Raw genomic sequence first — 20484 nt, 5'->3', positions numbered from 1 at the left:
GCACCACGCTGACATCACATTTTCATGCTTTTTTTCTTGCTAATATATGTTATGAGTTTTTATTTTTTTGCCCAGTGAGACAATATAGCAATACATTTCAGAAATGTCTGCTCCAGTTTAATAGAAAGTATTTTAAGACCACAAATATCAATTAAATCAGCATTTAACTGGGTGTGTAGCAGAGCACGCTTCAGAGAGTACAATGTGAAGAGCATTGAATTATGTGAACTCTGGCTGCAGCTGGTGAGTTATTCTACTCCTGTGTCAGGCATTTTAAACATCTGCAGGTGAGACGGGTGTTTTTTTTGCTGATCGTCTGTGTAGTAAAACAGCCGAAATGGTATGGTGAACATGAACCCCGGGTGCACAAATAATCAGTTCCCTGGTGAGAAATTGGTTCCTGCCTCGACTGTCACAACCCCCCCCCCTCCCGCAGCACCCATCACTCTCACCAATCCATCACCCTGCCCACAGAAAGGTGAGAAATTGCCACCAGCCTCCAGCCTGCTACATCTGTTGAAAACACACAGGCATACACACACACGCACACACACACGCGCGCAGTAAGACTTTCTCTTGTTACAGTCACAGTTTAATTTATTCCCTCTGTTATTTATTCATCTTGTTCTTTTTGTGCCACACTCCTTGTTGAATTTCAATGTAATCGGCTACAGAAATGCCAGATAATATCCAAGAATGCACTGTGATCACAATCTTCTTTTTCAGTGCACATTGCTCACTTATTAGGTCTCAGCAATAAAGTGAGCAGGGAGAACATATTTGCAGTCTGTTCTCGGCAACTGCTGCCTTTTGTTACCCTGTGAGATTTTTATATACAGATTTGTTTTGGACTCTTGAAACCTGTTAATGTTTGGATGGCACATCATTTATCAAAATAGACTCGTTGTAAATAGCACAGTTTGTCATCTTTAGTTAATTCCATTCTTTCTGGGAGGAGGCAGATGTTTTTAGAAGCCCTGCAGGATGTTTTGGACTCACCCACACAGTGTATATTTCGAGTTAAATCATTTGTGCTACTTAGAGACGTGTGAACTTGAGTCACATGACAGGACTTGACTTCACAAAAACAAAAAAGTGACTTTAATACCAATGACTCGTGACTTTAGACCTCTATCTAAAAACTATCCTCCCCAAGCGTGAAGATAAAAAAATGATGTTAGAAAAAAGTGAGCAGTGAATCAGTTCTCCATTTTCCGTTTTTGTCACGTTGAACGAGTCTGAGGGAAAGTTGCAATTTGGCAGTGTAGGCCAGCAGACTGACGTATTCTCATTGTTTAGGACTTGAAACACAAAATTTAGGATTTGGGAACTCAGGCCTTCATAGCCAAGACTTGAGACTTTGTTGTTACTTGCAAAACAATGACTTGAGCCCTTTTTTAAACAGAGATCCCTCAATTCTGCCGTAAAGAAGACCCGTCATTATGCCGGCTTTGCCTTTTTACTCTGAACCAAACAAACAATGCCGGCATAATGCTGCCCCAGTGTGTGATTTTACATCGCATGCTGGTGTTACGGAAGCAAAAGAGGCTTGACGTGTAACACAGCAGCGTTGGCGTCTAGTGTGTGCCGTCCTGCTGGCTCCCTCATTTTACACAGATGTCGATTCGGCTCTGTCACTACCTCCCCTGCTGGCTTAATGGCGGAACAACGATGCCCCCCCAATCCGTGTTCGTACGTTTTATACAGAACAGCGAGGCAGAATAATGGTGCAACATTCCCGCCTTGAACAGGCTGTATAAAAGGGGCTTCTGTCTAATCTCTGGCAACTTAACTCACTTAAAGGTACCCCGCGGAGTATTTGACCACTAGTAGTGCTATGGAGCAATGCTCTTACAAGTGGGTCTCCGTTTTGTTTGACACGCTAGCACGTTCCTGCCGTTGGTTTCACTCTATTCCGCTGATCTACAAGTAGTGGTAACGTGCCACAAACGTAGCAATGCGCCAGTAAAGGCAGTGAAGAAGAAGACCATTTGCAAGTAACCGTGGATGTAAACAATGCACAATTTAAAATATTTTTAAAAATCAGCGTTGCTAATGTTTTATCAGGACGGATATGCATTCAGCAGACCTCAAGGATACACACCATGCGTTTTGGTGTTTCTTGTTTGTTTACAAGAAAACTCCACAGGGCACCTTTAACACTTGTACTCTGTCAGCTTAAAAGGCAGCAAGCCATCATTTAGAGGGATGTGAATATTCTTGCGCTGAACAACCCGTCTTTCCCTTCACAGAAACAGAGACAGACAGACACACACACACAAACACACATCTCTGTATTCTGATCCTGATACTCCATCGACGAAACAGATCATTTCAGACGGTTGAACTTGTGATATGTTCTCTTCTTATTGATCAGGATGACATGGCGGATCTGTAGTTACCTGATTCCACTGGCACAGTAGCTACACTCTGTAGGGATGCTCATCAGCCCCCTCTCTTGCCCTTAAGGAGAGGTTAAAGTTTTTTTGTTGTTGTTCAAGTCTGAATAAGACTTTGAAGTGGTAATGAATTTATGAATCTTTGTTTGCAACATTAAAATCCATCAAAATTTCAAATGAACAAATAGTTTGTCTTATGGAAAGATCTGCTTAAGGTCCCTGGCAGCCATTTATGTGCTTGTTATTTGTGTGTGTGTGTGTGTGTGTGTGTGCTGTGTACACTGTGTCTGTATTTGTGCATATGCAGTATCATGTTCAGATGTGTGCAATAAGCAATACTTTTTTTACACGCCTTTGTTCATCCTGCATGTCCTATGAATGTATCGCCTGCAGCGTGTGCACCTATAGCTGTTTGAATATGTACTGTGCTATAGGTGCCACTATGTATGTGTGTGTGTGTGTCTATAAAGGCACAGCATGTACAGAGCAGCATGTTGACAGGTGTCCATGTGAATGTGTGCAAGCAGGAGGAGAGAGGAGAAGAAACCATGGAAAGAAGGGGGTGGTGTGTGTGTGTGTGTGTGTGTGTGTGTGTGCACTCTAGGTTTTGTGTGTGTTAGTGGGAGCAATAGTGAGAGAGAGAGACTGTGAATGCCAAAGTGACAGAAAAGGGAAAGCATGTATGAGGGAGGGAAAGTAAAAGAGAGCGAGAGGAAGAGTAGTCCGTGAGTTATGTAAGTGCTGTGAGGCATCTCTCTCTCTCTCTCTCTCTCTCTCTGTGTGTGTGTGTGTGTGTGTGTGTGTATTCTGTAGGCCTACAGATTAATCCAGTGGGTTTTATCCTCAGTGAATGGGACAGTGGGGCTTTGCTGTGATTATCCCTGCAGGCCACAGATGATTGCTTTGAATCTCCTGTATGTCTCACACCACCGTGTTTCCCTGCCTGCATATCTGTGTGCCTGCACATCATTCTGTCTGCCTAATTTATTGTGAACATGTTGACAGTAAAGTTCAGTAAAAGTTGACAGATCATAGAATTTGAGAAGATTTCTCTGGTTAATCACATATTCTTCAATCCCAGCCCGCCTACCAGAGCTTTCTGTCTGCCTGTCCTCCTTTGGATTATATAACGAGGAAATGTCAGAAAACGCAATCTGCTCCATCATCCCTGCTCAGCTGAGACAAAAATGCTGGGAACCATTTGTCATGTGGGTCTCGTAATCCTCCGTCACAGCGAAGGTGTTAAAATCAGAGCTGGGCATCTTAAATGGTAAATTTTTACACTCGCTGCCAGGTGGTCAGGCTGTGACCTTGTACCTCTTACCGCTCAGTCACTGAGTGGCAGCTGCATGCAATTACTCTGTGGAATAACAGTGTTATAAAAATGAGCCCCCAGGGTCTGTGATTATGAAAAATAAAGGAAGTGCAAAGTTTTGGCAAATTATAGGCTTAGTGTTTTGGGATTAATAACATCTAACATTTTGGTGGCATTTCACAAAAATGACATTTTCAGGCTTGATTTCCTTAGTGATTTTACACAGCAGATTCCTCTCTGTGTGTCCTTCCTGTCTCTCCATAGGGAATGTTTTAATTGGGTGACGCCATATTGTCACAGCAGGTGTTTCTGTGGGCAGAAAACCAGCGCTGTATGAGCTTTTCTACCTTGTTCCATTCACATTCAACCACTGTGGTCAACCTGGATGGAAATCGGGAGGCTTGATTATAAAGCTGCAATCTGAAAAATCTGAGATCCATCATCCTGCATTTTTGAGTACATTGAATTTGAAAGTACTTATACCTTTTTAAATTCAAAGCTAGTTTTAGCTTTTTGATGTGTCACTGAATACTAGAGGAATTGAATGTGAAATAATGAAATAACTCATAGCTCTGGCTAAATTGTGTTTGATTTAGTTTCAAATTTAGTTTTCAGAAAAGATCTTTACATGAAAAAGTTTTTACAATGTGGTAATATCTAGTTAAATCCATCTTATACTTTAACATACATAGAATGCTTCTCTTGAAAATACAGTATCTTAAAGATGAGTCTGTCTATCCAGTTATCTTCAGATTAGCCTATTTGAAGTTATTTTAAAAACTGGTCTTCTTGTGACTGATTGCATCTAGACTACAAAGAATTCATCATGATATAGGCCTTATCAATTCACTGTCTGGTTTTGAAGTTAAATGTGATAAAGAATGTGATAAAGAATGTGAGCAAATTGTGTTTTTATGCATCCAGAATTGTTCTTTAACGCATTCAAGATAATGGCAGAAATTTTTAATGATAATAATTTTATGTCAACGCAGAGACTGTTTTGCTATTACTGTCTAATTTTCATTCTAATATTATATTTACTTGCATTTATAACCAAGTTGTTTGTGTGTGTGTGTGTGTGTGTGTGTGTGTGTGAGACTGGTAAAGCATGTTAGTCCATGCAGGTATGTGTGTAAATAATCTTTGGTACATGTTTTAGCAGTCAGGCATGAAGTGGTGGGTGTACTGTCTGAATAGTGTAGCCCTCAGGCTCCCATCATGCACTGTGGCCCGGTCATGTCTTGGCATATGTGTTTACTGCTTATAGGTGAGCATGGAGGTACAGTATGTATGCACTGGTGGCTTGTGTGTGACTGTGAAAAACTGCACTAAACAAAAACTATTTTATCTACTTGTAATGGAAATAAAATATGACTGAATCATTTTTTTTTGGTTGTCACTAGACTAATAATAAATGTTCTATTTCATTAATAGACTAATTCATCGACAATCGTTTCTGCATAAGCTTCAAGTGCTTGATCAGTGACACAACAAACAACCAGCAGTAGTAGCAGTGTAAAGGTCACAGTGCTCCAGCCTCATTTGGTCCACGTCATACCCGTAGTGTATGGAAAACTACTTTTGTTTGCCTTGCAGTCAAATGTGCTGTTTAAATAAAGTTTTGCTTGCTTTCTAGAAGATGGATGGAAACGGTGCCAATCTCAAAAGGTGACTAAACAAACAAAGTATATATCCTCTGGTATCATGAGCAGAGATGTACATCAAACAACACTGTCTCCTATAAATTATGTTTCTCTACAACTCATTTGCAACAGCAATTATGTTTTCCAGGAAAAGCAATGAATGCTGACCAGATTAGGTTTTCTATTAACATAAAGAGGAAGACACAATGTGTTTATTACTATTTAACCGAAGCCATCTTTTTCTAACCTTAACCTTTTCTGTTGCCTAAACCGAACCACAGATGGAACTGAGGATGCGAACCCTGGACTCTGGCGTCAAAGTGTGTGCCCACCATCCACCCTAACTATCTCCCTGCAACTCCAGCGTGGTACATAAATGTAATGCTTCATTCATTTAAAAAAAACGTTGCCTCGGAACATAATTCAGACAGTGATTACGTTGTCACCACACCACAATGTAACTGGGAAAACAATTTAGTACTATATAAACCTAATTTCTAGGAAACAGGGTTGAAGTCAGATGTGGTCACCGTGTGAATAAAGTGAATAGATGGAACAGTTCATCTTAGACCCTGAAATGATTCAGTAAGAGAGACGCAACAGGAAATGAAGACAAACAAAGAAACAGGAGCTACAGGAAGTGAAACACTGCAAAAATCCTGAACCTTCACTGCTGTGTGCATGTACCTAATATAATATGAAGGTTGTCTCAGAATGGATGATGTTATATATGAAGTGTCAGCAGGTACTTTACCCTCCTGAGTCTATATGACAAGGTTGATTATATATATCACTCTGCTTGGTCCTGAGCAGGCAGGTTAAAATCGACTGACAGACTGACCAGGCATCAGTGAGTATAGCCGAGTGCATGGAAGAGCCTGTTTGTTTGAAGGGTATCAGCCTCTCCATCTTAACAAAAGTGTTTTTTCCAGGGTAAGAGTAGGATCTGCAGGGTTACACAACTGCATGTGTGTGTGTGTGTGTGTGTGTGTGTGTGTGTGTGTGTGTGTGTGTGTGTGTGTGTGTGAGATCTGTTAAATATTATTATTATTAGTATATTGACTGCAAAAAAGTAAAATATATTCTAGAATCTCTATTGCAGGCAAATGTAGTGTTGATATTGCGCTTCCGTTTCTGAGTTGCGTCTGGGACTTGGAACCCGGTATACCTGCTCGCAGGTCTAGTTATGTTTAGGACAACATCATCAGTTCAAGTGAGGACCGATCCAACTCAGTGATAACATGGACGTAAAGTGCTCCAGGCAGTCAGAATTGCCACGCTAAAAATTTGATGCTAAAGAATAGATTAAGCACCAGAAGACCTACAAATCCAAATGTGCCTCACATCCATGTGAACACAGTTATTTACATCACAAACAACTTTGCAACTACAATCTCCAGTGGTATTATGTAAGCATACATCTTTGGAACCATTTGGCTTCATTACTATGAATTTTTTTTAAGGTGCACTTCTTCTGTTAAAATAGGCTGGGACCCCAGATGGTCACAGTCATATTTTTAGATACATTAAATTAGGAAAATCTATGAAAATAAATAATGTAATCTGGCACACACTGAGACCAACTGTTGCAATAATAATGGAGAGCTGGAAATTGTAGAAAAACCCAAGACCACACATACTGTACACACACCTGCATGTGAACAGCCATGTGCATGTGACGTGTGTGCGTGTGTGTGTGTTCTGTGAGGGTTAACACTTCTCTACACTCGAAAATTGAAAACATCAGAGAGGGAGAACTGGTTCAAGGACGAGAAGGAGAGCAGCAGCAGGGCAGACAACGGTGTGAGTTTGTGCGTGGGTGCGTGTGTGTAGGTTTGGGTATAGGTGTGTGCGTGTGTGTGTGTGTGTGTGGGAGTGTGGGAGGGTCCAACATCTTGCCACATCAAAGCAGAACCACGTTTCATTATTCACTGGATAGAGCCAGGTCAACATTATTAATGCAACTGCCGTGTGTGCGTGTGTGTGTGTGTGTGTGACAGCCTGAGTACATACAGCACATACAGCGTGCGTGTTTACAAGTGCATGTGTTCACACACACACACACACACACACACACACAGTTGTTTATAGTGTGACATGGTGGGTCTGCAGTCTCCTTCACTTTCAGTTTAAACTGACAGAAGAGAGAAAGCAAGCATTGGTGGCATGTCTGTGTAATAATTACAGAGATTATTATAAAGCCATTATTATAAAATTTTAAGCTGCATTCTGGTTTACCTACTGTTATACTAATTTTCAAGAGGAACTCAGGAGGAAAGATAGCATAGATGGAAGGCAGGAGGTCAAGTCTGGTACAAATAGAAGAAGGAGAGAGGGAATAAGAGGATGTTAAATATTCCTCAAAGACATTTCTGCCCAGTCTTTGTCATGCACGTTCTTCCTGTAAGGTTGAATTGCTGCTCCTCCAGAAACCCACTGGCTGCCCAGGGTTCACTTTTCTGCCTTTCAGTTCCACACAACCGGCTGTGCTCGCAATTGTGCAAAGAAAAGGAGCATTACAGAAACAGCAATGCTAATTTTCAGTCACACTGTGCCCACCGTCTCATTTCCCACCGCCTCTCTTACTAATCCGCAAAAACAAATGCATGAAAGAAAGAGAGAAAAGTGCACCAGATATCCTAAAAATCCTCCAGATTTAGGTTAGTGCTTCTGTAAACCCGTGAGAAACATACAACTGACAAGCTGACCTGGTTTTCCTGACTGTGAATTTCAGTGCAACCCGATGTCCTATTTCCTTCACAAACAGCTGCTTATCTCAACTGAACACGGCGCTTGATTGATAGCAGTCTTTTCGGTTCACAGTCGAGTCTTCATAGTTTTTTTCTTTAGGTTGATGTTAACAGAACCCTACAGAAATACTTTCTATAGTAGATGCTTTATGTAAATTTAGAAAATGTGTGTAGTCTGTCTGCTTAGTAATATTGATGGAGGCCCCTTACAGTCATCTATATACCCACAAGGGAGACAGAAGTGCGTTCTTGTGAACTATCTTTGGCTGCATGTGTTGAGATGAAGGGTGGCCGGTATTTATTTCCACTTATGGAAATAAAGTCTATGCTGCAATATCCGTCATTCTGAAGTGCTCCTGCTTTCTTTGCAACTTATTATACTTACATTTTTTACCTAAAGTATTTCTTATACCTTTTAATATGGACATGGACTCTCATCATATTAATATAATAATCTCAACAAATATTATTCAACATTATACGTATTGACAACAGTACATACATTTTGTATTTCATGATAGTAGTTCATTATGTTAAAAAAATCAGTTAGCAATATTACCCTTACCATAAATGGACATGTCAACTGGTTGGTAGAGCATGTTTAAAAATAAATAAATTACAAAGTTGTTAGACTGTTTGAGGGGTATTTATTTACATCACTCTGTTCTCGTAAACTCTCTAGATGTAGAAGTAGATGTAAACAAAAACTCATAAGCAGTCCCACCATCTGCCCCTCCTATCAAATCATTTATTTAAGCAGGAAATAAATCGCATTTAAAATGTCAAATGAAATGCACTTCAGTAATCATTACATATTACCAGTAGGTACAATACAATCACTGCATGCCAAGTACTGATGCATTAATACACATGTGAAGACACATACAGTACTGTCGATCCTATATGAATGTGACTGAAATCTCCAGCGTTGTGTCTTACATCAGTATGTAATAAATAGTTTTGCATAATAATATACAAATTGCAACCAACAGTTGAAATTGTTTCAAAGTAAAAACACTGTCTTCCCAACAATGCTCCTCCATCACTGACAGTGTTTGGTTCATACAAAGGCATGCTGTGTTTGTGGTTTTCAAGAGTGGAATTTTCCATTTGTATGCTTTGACAGGATTTTTCTTTGTTGCCTGAAATAGCTTGTCGTTGGATTCTTCCACGATTGGGGCTGTGTAGCTTTGTGTTAATCATGTCAGCCTACGACAGTGCTAATCCAGTCGCCCTCCGGAGCTCTGTGCCAAAACTGTTTGCTGCTCTGTCCTACTACGCCCTATTCATAAACACGCCATTAAAAACAAACTTACCTAGTTCCAATGACATCCACAACATGACATGAGCTGGTAGCCTGTCTGCTGTGCTGGTACTAGATGGCTTTGTAGGAAGGAAAAGATGTGATGATGGATGTGGCAGACAAGGTGGGAGGCAAACAGAGAGAGACAAGAACATCCATGGAAACGAATTCAGGACTTTTTAACAAAAGAAATGCAGAATGAATGACAGACGTAGTTCACATATAAGCAGCTGGACTTTTCACTGTTCAATGAGACAGATGGGGATTTGGTCCAATTATAAAACACCTTTTTGTCACAATAAATGGTGAATATGCCGCTGTGTTCAGGTTCTTACCTGTTTTGTTCATTAAGATCATGTCCTGGCTCTTTCCAAACCTCCTGTCATCCTGTTTCCGCGTCTCCCTCTAACAGCTTTTAGGATTAATGCTATTAATATTCTGATCAATAATTCATTGGTGCCCTTTTAATGTCTCCATTTAAGTCAATGTTGTCCTATCACGCTTAAATTTGTTGCTCATTTGTCTTTGATGAGCTCATTGCTGTGGTGTTTTTGATCCACACTTCTAGACATCACTTTCTTTTGTCCTTTGCCCTTATCCTGTAGATGGAATGATAGTTTCTGTAGGTGGCAAGATTTCAGCCATAATGGCTTCTAATGCTGACTATCCAGCCCTAAATTCAGTGCTGGAAAATGTACCACCTCCTGTAAGCCAGATGATTTAACCTGGGAAAGTCCCAATTGACACCAGCTGTCAATACTCAGCTGCAAACTGAGTCATTGCAGTGCTATATCAGTCAGCTACAGATGAGGCATTTATTTATAGGTAAATGGTATACATTATTACCTACATCTTATGTAATGTTTGCTCTCTCATTCTTTTGCTTGAACATACACTGTATACATTCATAGACAGAGTGAGTGGAAAGGGGATGAAGTGAAAGAAAGAAAGCAAGAGAGAGGAGATATAGTTAGAGGAGAGAGTGTGTGAGAGAGAGAGGAGAGAAAACAGTGGAGAGTAAATCCTCTTTCCCTGCTGACTTTAATCTCTCCACGGGCTGAGCCTGGCAGTTCAGGCTTTACAGCAACCGTCAGTCGAGACGAGTGACAGCCAGCAGGGCCGCAGGTGGGGGATGGGGACGGTCGGACCTTGTGTTATGTCCGCTCGCCTGTAGTGTGTCTGTCTGTCTGTCTGTCTGTCAGAGGAAGCGACTCTCAGAGTGGGATGGATGGACAGGGCAGGGCAGGAGGAGAGAAAGTGAAGAGATGAATTTTTTGATTGACAGTGTGATGTGAAACATTCAACAAACCAGCTGGAAAAAGTGAGATACCTGAAAAAGGTAGAATGTTCTTGTGGATCTATATTAAGTGATGCTACAAGTAAAAATCAATAGGTTTCTCGAGGTTTCTTGAGGTTTACTGAGACACTCTAGTGTTGTGTGTCTTTACTCCAAAGCCCAGTTGTAGTTGAGAGGAGCTAGCTGAGCTAACATAAGCACACCATTGGTTATTTGTTTTGTTTGGCTCTAAAACTACAAAGGATCTTTAGACAGCACGATTTTCCTGTTTTCTTTAAACTAGGCAACACTTTAAGACAGAAACTCGTTCACCCTAAGGACAAGATGCCCACACAAAAACAGAGCAATGTAGTTTACTCCATTCAATGCAGTGAGGAAAACTGCAAAGAACGGTACATAGGTGAGACCAAACAGCCACTTCACAAAAGACTTTATCAGCACAGACGACATGTTAACTCAGGATTGCAGAGTGCCATGCATTTGCATCTAAAAGCTACAAACCACACATTTGAAGACAGTGAGGTGAAGATTCTAAGTAGAGAGAAGAGTTGGTTTGAACGGGGTATCAAGGAAGCCATTTTTGTGAAAAAAGAAAACCCCTCTTTGAACAGAAATGGTGGTCTGAGATTCAATCTGCCCAAAGTCTACCACAGCGTATTAGCACCTTGGTCACGCCAATCATATGCTAATCAGGTACTTAACAGTGATGAGGGAGGTGCAGCCAGAAAACAATAGGCCTGATTACTGATTACTGGGCCATCATGGAAACAATTAGGTCAGTTTCAGGTGAAACTAGCTAATCAATAGATACTCAGGTAGACTCCTTCCTGAGGGCAGGGCTTATGTAACACAGAGTAGCTTAAATTTCTAGTTCCTGTCAAATTTTTTCACAATTGAGAATGACTTCCGGATGGGAGCCGAAATGTCTTGATTCTGAAAACAGTTTCCAGATGACTACGACTGAAACCTTTTCTACGATAGAACACTCCTGGACGAATGAGGGACTACACCGTCTTTGGCTCCAAAAATATTTATATAGCACCATTATCAACATTTTGCCATTATCAAAACTATTGTCAAAATAATTTTTTTTCCAAATACCTGCAACACTTATGACATTCAGCCTCACCTGTACGCTGTGTTTAGTGATAGTTAGCAAATTTTAGCATGCTTAACTAAGATAGCGAGCATGGTAAACATTATACCTACTAAACATTTGTATGTTAGCATTGTCAGTTTTGAGCATGTTAGCACGCTGACGTTAGCATTTAGCTCAAAGCACTGTTGTGCCTCAGTATAGCCTCACGGAGCCGCTAGCATGGCCGTAGACTCTTATGAGAGAATAGTGTCCATCAACAGCGCCCTCAAAAGTCAAGGGTTTTTTAGTATGCAGACTGTTTTGAATATACTTACTTTTGTCACTTTTCCAATGTGAACACACTCAAAACCTGATTAGATTTCGTATATAGTATGGATTTGGGGCCAAGCTTATGTCTTGTTATAACAGCAAATGATCAGATGCATATCAGTCCAACAAGCATGGAATGTGTGCTAAACTGCAACTAAACTGGTGTTAAATGGATGTCCAGTGGGGTAACTCTGTGGTTTACCAGCCAAAACTTAACTGTGTTATAGGAAATAGTGACAGAGATGGAGGAAGTGTATGAGGGAGGAGCAGAGAGATGCAGTGATTATACACAACATTGATGGGTGAGAGCAGATGTTTTAAGGTCACAGGTGACCAATAATTATCCAATCAGGGACAAGTGGTGGGAGCACGCAATTCCTATACTTAGCATACAAGCAAATACAGAGTTAACTGCATCATGAAGACTAAATAGCATCACCACCAACACCCAGAACAGATGTTGTGTATGGTAAATGCTTAATTGAATAGAAGATATATGTTCAGAACATTTAATTGTTAATACAAATACAGATTGGATAAAAGATAAGTTGGAATGCTGATCATAATTTTGACTGGGAAGATGAATGTGGTGAGGAGCAAAAGAAACAGCATGTGACAGCACAGGTCTGAATGTTATTGACTGACTGAGATGCCACAGTATTTAGTTGGTTTTAAAGGTTTGTAAATGTACTGTGACATGTTTCATTTCAGTACATGACAAGTACAGAGTTTTCTTTTTTATGGAACGTGCATCTCTGGAACATCAGTACTGTTGCCCTTGACAACACAACCCTGGCAAGGCTGTCATCAAGTGGGCATGAAGTAAGCATGGTAATGGATGTGATCAGTCTTGGTTTGTTGCCATTTTGAAACTTCATATCCATTTTCTAAAATGGAGCAGAGAGATACAATAATAACCTGAATAAGTCAACGCACTTCTTCAATTTAATTGAACCTGTGTTCAGACTCCATTATAATTATTATATGTCTCTTGTCCCACCTAAAACATGGTGGATTTCTGTTCAGTTCATCTGCGTTTTTTCCTTCCCAGCTCTTCTCTTTTATAATGTGAAGCCTTGTCTCCTGTGTATGGTTCACCTGTAATGTGGCTGATCTATGAACTGAGGTTTATTCTGCTGTTGCACTCATTGTAAGGAGCTCTGGATGCCAAATGCCAAATGGCTAGAATGTAAAATGTAAAGTGCAACTGTGTACCAGGCATAACAGACAAACACACACACACACACACAACACACACACACACACAGAAAGAGAGGGCATGAAAGAAGGAGAGTAGCACTTTGAAAAGGCTGTCCCCCCAACCCCTCTCCTCCATCTCTTTTCCCGGCACATGTTCAATTATTAACCGCCCTGACGACTCCACTGGGATGGAGGCAGAAACAGACAGACAGAAGGCGGGGCAGAACAAGGAGATACTTTATCAAACATCCAGCTGTGACTCTTACTGACCTTGTGTCTATTCACCTCAGAGATCTTCTGACAGAGACTGATTGATGGATGCCTCGGGCTCGAGCAGAAAACTTTTTAGGTCCCAAAATCCCCAGCTGTTTTTGCTATTTTACCAGAAAAATAGAGTTGGATGGTTCTATAGGAAGCCCAAGTGATCATTAATGGCTTAAACCCTTGTATAGCCCGAAATATACCATATCGATATCATAGCAACTTAAAATAAGCCTAGAAAAATTATGTTTTCATAGCATAGAAATGTTCCACTTTTATCCATGAAAACCTGGATTTGGAAATGTTGCTGTGGCAGATTAATAAAACTGTCAGTGTCCTCTTGCAGCCACAGCGCCTGATTGATTCCAAAAGTCAGCGGTCCCTTGGTCCCATCGCTGCACTGTATATTTCAGTAGATTAGATTACATTAAGCTTTAATGATCCCGAGCTGAAAGCTGCTGGGTGGTTCATTTATATCAGCGACAAGCCACATTACAACAAAAACTCCTCAATATGATTTGTGCAATAGAAACAAAAACGCATTAGACGCATAAATGAGATCTGATTGGACCACATCAGATTATTTGCCTCATTAAAGTCTTAATTCTTCAGCAGATGGAGGGAGAGAAGGAACGAAGGGAACAAAGGGACTGAGCTGGTTTCCTTCGTCCCGACCGGCATCAGCATGTAGCTCTGTCAGCCTGCAGAGTTACAGCCACATACATTTTTCATGGACCATACCAGCTCTACTGTGTGTGGCTGTATGAAATACTGTCTGGCAGAGGAACAAAAATAGACCCTTGTCTCTGTCCTGATACTTTTTCTTCAAACCATTAGAGCGATGGAGCTCCTCCCTCGTTCATCTCGATTCACTGCTGATCCCTGAGGAGGAAATTCAGGGTCAGCAGGGTGGAGGTTTGAGCTCAGGGTGTGTGCAGAAGCAATATTTCTCCGATGGAGAGTGTGTTTGTGGTTGTACATGCACACGGTTTGTTGCACCTGTGACTGAGGCTATAAACAAAATCAGAACCTATTTACCCACAGCATTTTAAACACTAAATTATGCATCACTTGTGCTGATGAGGTAAGAATTGTGCCTTTCAGTCAACAACTCTGGTGCCCGTTTTTTTTTATCTCAAAATCTGAAAACATTGTTTCATCTCTTGTGTTGATGGTCTTTTTCTGTGCCGTTAACAGTGACTGAGCAGGTCAGCTCTGACCGCAGGAACTTTTCCAGGAACCTTTAAAGGAACTCAGAGAACTTTACGTGCATTAAGCCGTAATTTCCTGCCTCCCAAAAAGTAGTTCTAGTTAGTGTAAAATGATGCTTTGACAAGTGTGGTTCAGAAAGGGGTCAAGTCTGGTGTTAAAAGCCCTTCACTGTTTTGCTGAAGGACACTTTGACAATAGCTGCTACTCTGAACCGTTGACCCCTGCTGTTATAGAACAACCTCTCCAACCTCGAGATGAATCTGACAACAGACGGGGACAGAAAAAGACACGAACCTCAAAGATAATTATGAATGTTCATTCATTTGTTTGACAACTGAGCTTGACTCGACCTCAACAGTTCAGTGACCTCTCAGGTCATCACAAGCAGCCAGTATAAAGAAGGATCAGAGCTGTGCTGCCTTTAAGATACATTAATGATGTGTAAATGTACTGTTTCGAGTTGATGTGGTGTATCTTTGGTGTTGTTGTTTATGAATGCCAGCTAATGCTCCGAAATCTTTTCTAGCTTATTCTATCGATTCTAGCTTACACTCCAGGTCACAAGCTGTACAAAGCAACAGCTATCATACAGCTTATTATGTACTTGTTGGTTACTAACACCCTCCCCCACCCCCACCCCCCTTCTCCCTCCCAGTCTTTCTTGTTTTAGGTCAAAGTTCAACAGTCAACATGGCGGACGAATCAGACATGCGCAATGAGCTGGCCGACCTGCAGACACGCGCAGACCAGATAGCCGATGAGGTACAGTAGAAGACACACATACATGATGTTATCTGCTCTGGTATCGAAAAGAAAGATAACTCATCACATTATATTTTTTTAAGTAAATGCAATTTACAGTACAGAATTTCCTTCCTTGCTTCCACAAATTGACCAGCATTTATTTGTTGTCTAGTTTGTAATTGTGCACCTTGATAACGTTTATTTCATTTAACAAAACCTATTCTAATATCCTCAAATATTGCTTGTTATACATTCATTATTAATCTCAGTGAGAAAAAGTGTTGCATTTATCATAATTTGGGACACATAATCAACTGTATTTTCATTTCTTTTCAACTCTTTTTGGGGGGGGGGTTAATAAGGGTTTTATAAATACAAACTATCTTCCCATAGAAAGTATATCATACAACTACAATCTACACATACACACTGAACATTTTGAATTATGATTTGCCAACCCATATTTTATTTTGGAATTCCAGAAAGCAGGCTGTAACCCAGGAAGTTAGTCCTACTTTTGTCAAAAGAGAATTAAAGAGAAGAATGTAACTCAGTGTGCACTTGTAGGTGAAGTAAGAAGCACAACAGAAAGCAGAAAACAGAGAGATTTTATTTTGCAAAACTTGGTCTACAGTCCAAACTTATTTTGACCTCTGACATGACAATAACAATGTGACATTTCAAAATGACCTGTTCTCAAAAGGACACAAATGTATCTCCAAAGCCTCCAAAGGCTGAAAGATACAGCTGCTTTAATGTGACCCTGCCTTGTTTTAGCAATCTGTTCTCTAAGTCTCGTTCATCAAGACTGTGCTTTTTTAGGGGAAGGGAGAACTTTGGCCTTTTTAATGAGTTGAGAGGAGCTCAGGAAAGAGCAGATAATTCTGTGCAGCAGAATAATGGAGCAGCTCAAATGGCCTTATTAAACATTCATGAGAAGATAATGCAAGGCCAAGAGGCTCCACTGATGTGACGGGAGGGAAGGAAGGGAGAAATAAGGAAGGCAGGGATGGATAGAGCAACAGAGGGGAGAAGGAGAAGCAGGGGGTGAGGAGATAACAAAGGGGAAAGAGTGAAATGAGGATTAAGAATGAAAAAGTATTTGGTTTAAGAGATGGGTGAGATTTGGAGGGATCCTGCAGAGGGTAGAAATCAGATAATTATTCCTGGGATCAGAGGAGAGAAGAAGAATAATCAAGGCTAATTATATGACTGTGTGTCATTAATTTAAAAAAGTTTTTTAGACTCTTAATATTCCATCTTAACACGCTGAGATGTCTTTCTTATACTCCTTGTAATGATGTCAGAATCAGAATCAGAAATACTTTATTGATCCCAGAGGGGAAACTCTTTTGTTACAGCTGCTCACTATCACGTCAGTGCACACAGGAATAGAAGTACTAATAGAATAGAATAGAAATAATAATAAAATAAGTTCGCAATGAGACAATTATTTCTTGTAAGAAATAAGAGATTTGCAAATCAAAATATAATACTAATAATAAGATAAATTAAGTACAAAAGTGGATATAAAGTATAAAAGCTAAAATAAGTGTAAGTACCAAAGTGGATTTAGAGGTTGATAGTATGCACAGTATAATACAATGTAAAAATATAAGTAATAAGTAATAGTGCAATAATGAGTACTGTCAAGTTAAGTGTAGCTTATTAAGATAATTATGAGACGGTGGATATTGCACAGCAGTAATATAAGTATGAATAAATATCAATAAATTAAACTGAAAACAGAGTATATTGCACCGGAGTATTAAACAGAGAATATTGCACAATATTTCAAGTATTGCAGTGATGTTAGAGGGAGGAGTTAAAGAGTTTGGGGCCACAGGCAGGAATGACTTCCTGTGGCGCTCTGTGGTGAATTTTGGGTGGATGAGTCTTTCGCTGAAGGTGCTCCTTTGTTTGACCAGCACGTCATGGAGTGGGTGGGAGACACTGTCCAAGATGGCATGAAGTTTGGCCAGCATCCTCCTCTCTGACACCACCGACAGAGAGTCCAGCTCCACCCCCACAGTGTCACTGGCCTTACGGATCAGTTTGTTGAGCCTGTTAGCATCCGCTACCCTCAGCCTGCTGCCCCAGCATGCAACAGCATACAGGATAGCACTGGCCACCACAGACTCATAAAACATCCTCAGCATTGTCCGGCAGATGTTGAAGGACCTCAACCTCCTCAGAAAATAGAGGCGGCTCTGGCCCTTCCTGTAAAGTGCTTGAGTGTTCTTAGCCCAGTCCAGTTTATTGTCCATGTGTACTCCCAGGTACTGTAATCCTCTACAATGTCCACACTGACCCCCCTGGATGGAAACTGGGGTCACTGGTGCCTTGGCCCTTCGTAGATCTACAACCAACTCCTTAGACTTTGTCGCATTGAGCTGCAGATGGTTCCACTCACACCATGAGACAAAGTGCTTGTCTCATGGTGCCCAAACGCCATAGGGGCCTGCAGCCTTGTTTGAGTGGAGTTTCATCAGCTGTCGTCTCACCTGGTCAGCAGTCAGGCACACAGCAGAGGTTACAGACGGGGGAGGAGGGGGGGTCGTCAGTCTGGAGAAGGCCGTTAGGCTGAGAGCCAGTTGAGGGGGAGTGGTACTCTCCTAGGAAGATGGAGGAGGGGGTGCTGTATGTCTGTATGCGCTCTCTTGTGGACTCCCAGCTAATCATTTGCTCTCTCTTTCTCTCCCTGCAGTCTCTGGAGAGCACTCGGCGTATGCTGGCTCTGGTCGAGGAGGTGAGTCCAGAGATCCAGTGACACACATCACATGACCAGCCACAACAGAGAGGGAATAGGCCTGCTCATGCGATTACACAAATAACGATTTGTTGACATTTACCAATACCTGTCTCGGGCTAAAAAATAAAGATGGAGCCCAGGCTGGCTGTAGACAATATAGAGAGAGGGGTTTTTTTTCTCAGTACATGGTCTAACTTCACCCCTCAACTTTACTTCAACTTTATGTTTGAGGTACATTTTTGGTTCCACTTGGATTCACCTGGTCACTCAGCTCATGGATCAATTCTTTAGCACTCTGTATATTAAACTATCAGTCTGCATCTTCAACCTCAACACTATCAAAGAGGAGGGACTTAATTGAGCGAACAGTCTCCGTTGATTCCGTAACAATTATCTGAAAGGTGAAATACAAACTTTAATCAGCAGGGAAACGTGTGAATGAACGAAGGTTTATTGTGCTTCATCCTACCCAAACAACTCTCAGAGTAGACTAAGATCAGCAAACTGTCGGAAGCACATTGAACTTGAGTTAACATATCAACAAATATGGGTCTTCAAACAGTAATGGCACCAACAGGGGAATGTTAAACACGTCCTCAATCCCATGAAGCAAACATTTCACAGGCAGGGGAACAGGCCTATAAGATGGCAGCACACATGGCTACACATGGAGTGGGCAGTCTGGATAAAATCTTACATCGCAGTGTATGACATTTGACATCAATATATTTCATTTGCTTGAAATTCACTTAAAAAAACTATCCAGCTAGGGAATTCGCACTGAGTTATACTGACAAACTCAAATATTATGATATTTTAAAACAAATAATGTACCTATATATTGATAAACAGTGATATCATATGGGGGCAGCACTACTGGTGCCTTAGGAAACACTGCTGAGATCATTTCTAATGTGAATATGTTAACCAAACAACTAGTTGGGCCTGGTCATTTTATTGAACTGTACTGTAACCCAGCCTTAGAGACCTGGAAAAGGATATATGTTTATATCATGATAATCAAATCCCAGATGATATTGAATTATATATCATTATATTGCTATTATATTAATTTATTGCATAACAAGAAATGTTGAACATGTATTTAACATAATGTTTACATTGTTATGGTTTAAATCTTTAAGTCCAAAAAGCTGAAGCATGGATCCAGTACACCTTTTTTTCCATTGTAACCTGTTAAAAAAGTTTCCTCCCTATATTGTTATATTGTATAACTTTGCCACTTAAAAAGATGTTCTGAATTGGGGAAGAACTCTGCAGAGACGTGGTGAAGAGTTCATGTGCTCTGTTTTATAAAAGAGGACCTTGCTCCATGTGATGCTCTCCTATAGGCCAAGAGGTTCTTCATATCTTTTGCCTTCAAAATCAGTGCCTGTTTCATTGGTTCGTGTGGATCCAGAGACAGCAGTTTTGACTGCCACCGTGTCTGGAGACAACTTGCTTCTTCCAGGCTCACATGCAGGGCTGCTGAACTGTAGCTTGTTTCTTACCCTTAGTTGGTCAGGTATGTGAGGCAGGACACTGTATCAGCATGACAGGAAAAGCTAGCGTTAAGTTAGTTTTAAGTAGACGGTGTAGTCCCTCATTCGTCCAGGAGTGTTCTATCGTAGAAAAGGTTTCAGTCGTAGTCATCTGGACACTGTTTTTAGAATCAAGACGTTTCGGCTCCCATCCGGAGGTCATTCTCAATTGTGAATGACTTCCGGATGGGAGCCGAAACTGAAACCTTTTCTACGTTAGTTTTAAGTATTTCCAAGCTGATTTAGCTTTTTTTTTTTTTTTTACTGGCATTAGATTGCCGTGAGCATGTGTGGGGCCTCTAGTTGCTGCTACTGGCTTCAGAGACATGGCCCTGCTCAAACCCCTGGACCAGTCACCATGTCTTAATGAGACAAAGCCATGAGGGACAGCGCGAGACCTGAGGCTGACCTAAACAGTGACCTGCTCGACAGACAAGCATTTTCACTGGCAGTAGCTGAATATTTGACCTTATTTGAAGATAATGCCAAGGGAATGCAATTTGTTCGTTTCAACTGTTAGTCTCTGATTTGAAAATGCCCTGTGGTTTGTTAGTACTGAGCGTGTTTCCTTGTGATGCTTCCAGACGGCGGTTCCTGAGTTGAAACCAGTGAAAGACACAGAGACAAACAGCGACTGTCATGTTTTGGCTTTTCTTTTC

The 20484-nt window shown here is 40.9% G+C and overlaps 1 protein-coding gene across 2 annotated transcripts in view; it reads left to right on the top strand.

The window, feature by feature from the left end:
- The window catches only part of LOC122877899 (synaptosomal-associated protein 25-A-like), a 44811-nt gene that overhangs the window by 1876 nt on the left and 22451 nt on the right, over positions 1-20484 (top strand). For both annotated transcript variants that reach the window (XM_044200093.1, XM_044200101.1), the window contains exons 2-3: positions 15444-15550; positions 18240-18281. In XM_044200093.1, the coding sequence (XP_044056028.1) occupies positions 15479-15550; positions 18240-18281 (114 nt within the window). In that variant the 5' untranslated portion in view covers positions 15444-15478. The remainder of the gene's footprint in view (positions 1-15443; positions 15551-18239; positions 18282-20484) is intronic.

The sequence above is a fragment of the Siniperca chuatsi genome, linkage group LG1, assembly GCF_020085105.1.
Source record: "Siniperca chuatsi isolate FFG_IHB_CAS linkage group LG1, ASM2008510v1, whole genome shotgun sequence".
NCBI lineage: Eukaryota > Metazoa > Chordata > Actinopteri > Centrarchiformes > Sinipercidae > Siniperca > Siniperca chuatsi.
Note: the sequence above shows the minus strand (reverse complement) of the source record. Positions and strands in the feature narration are given on the sequence as shown.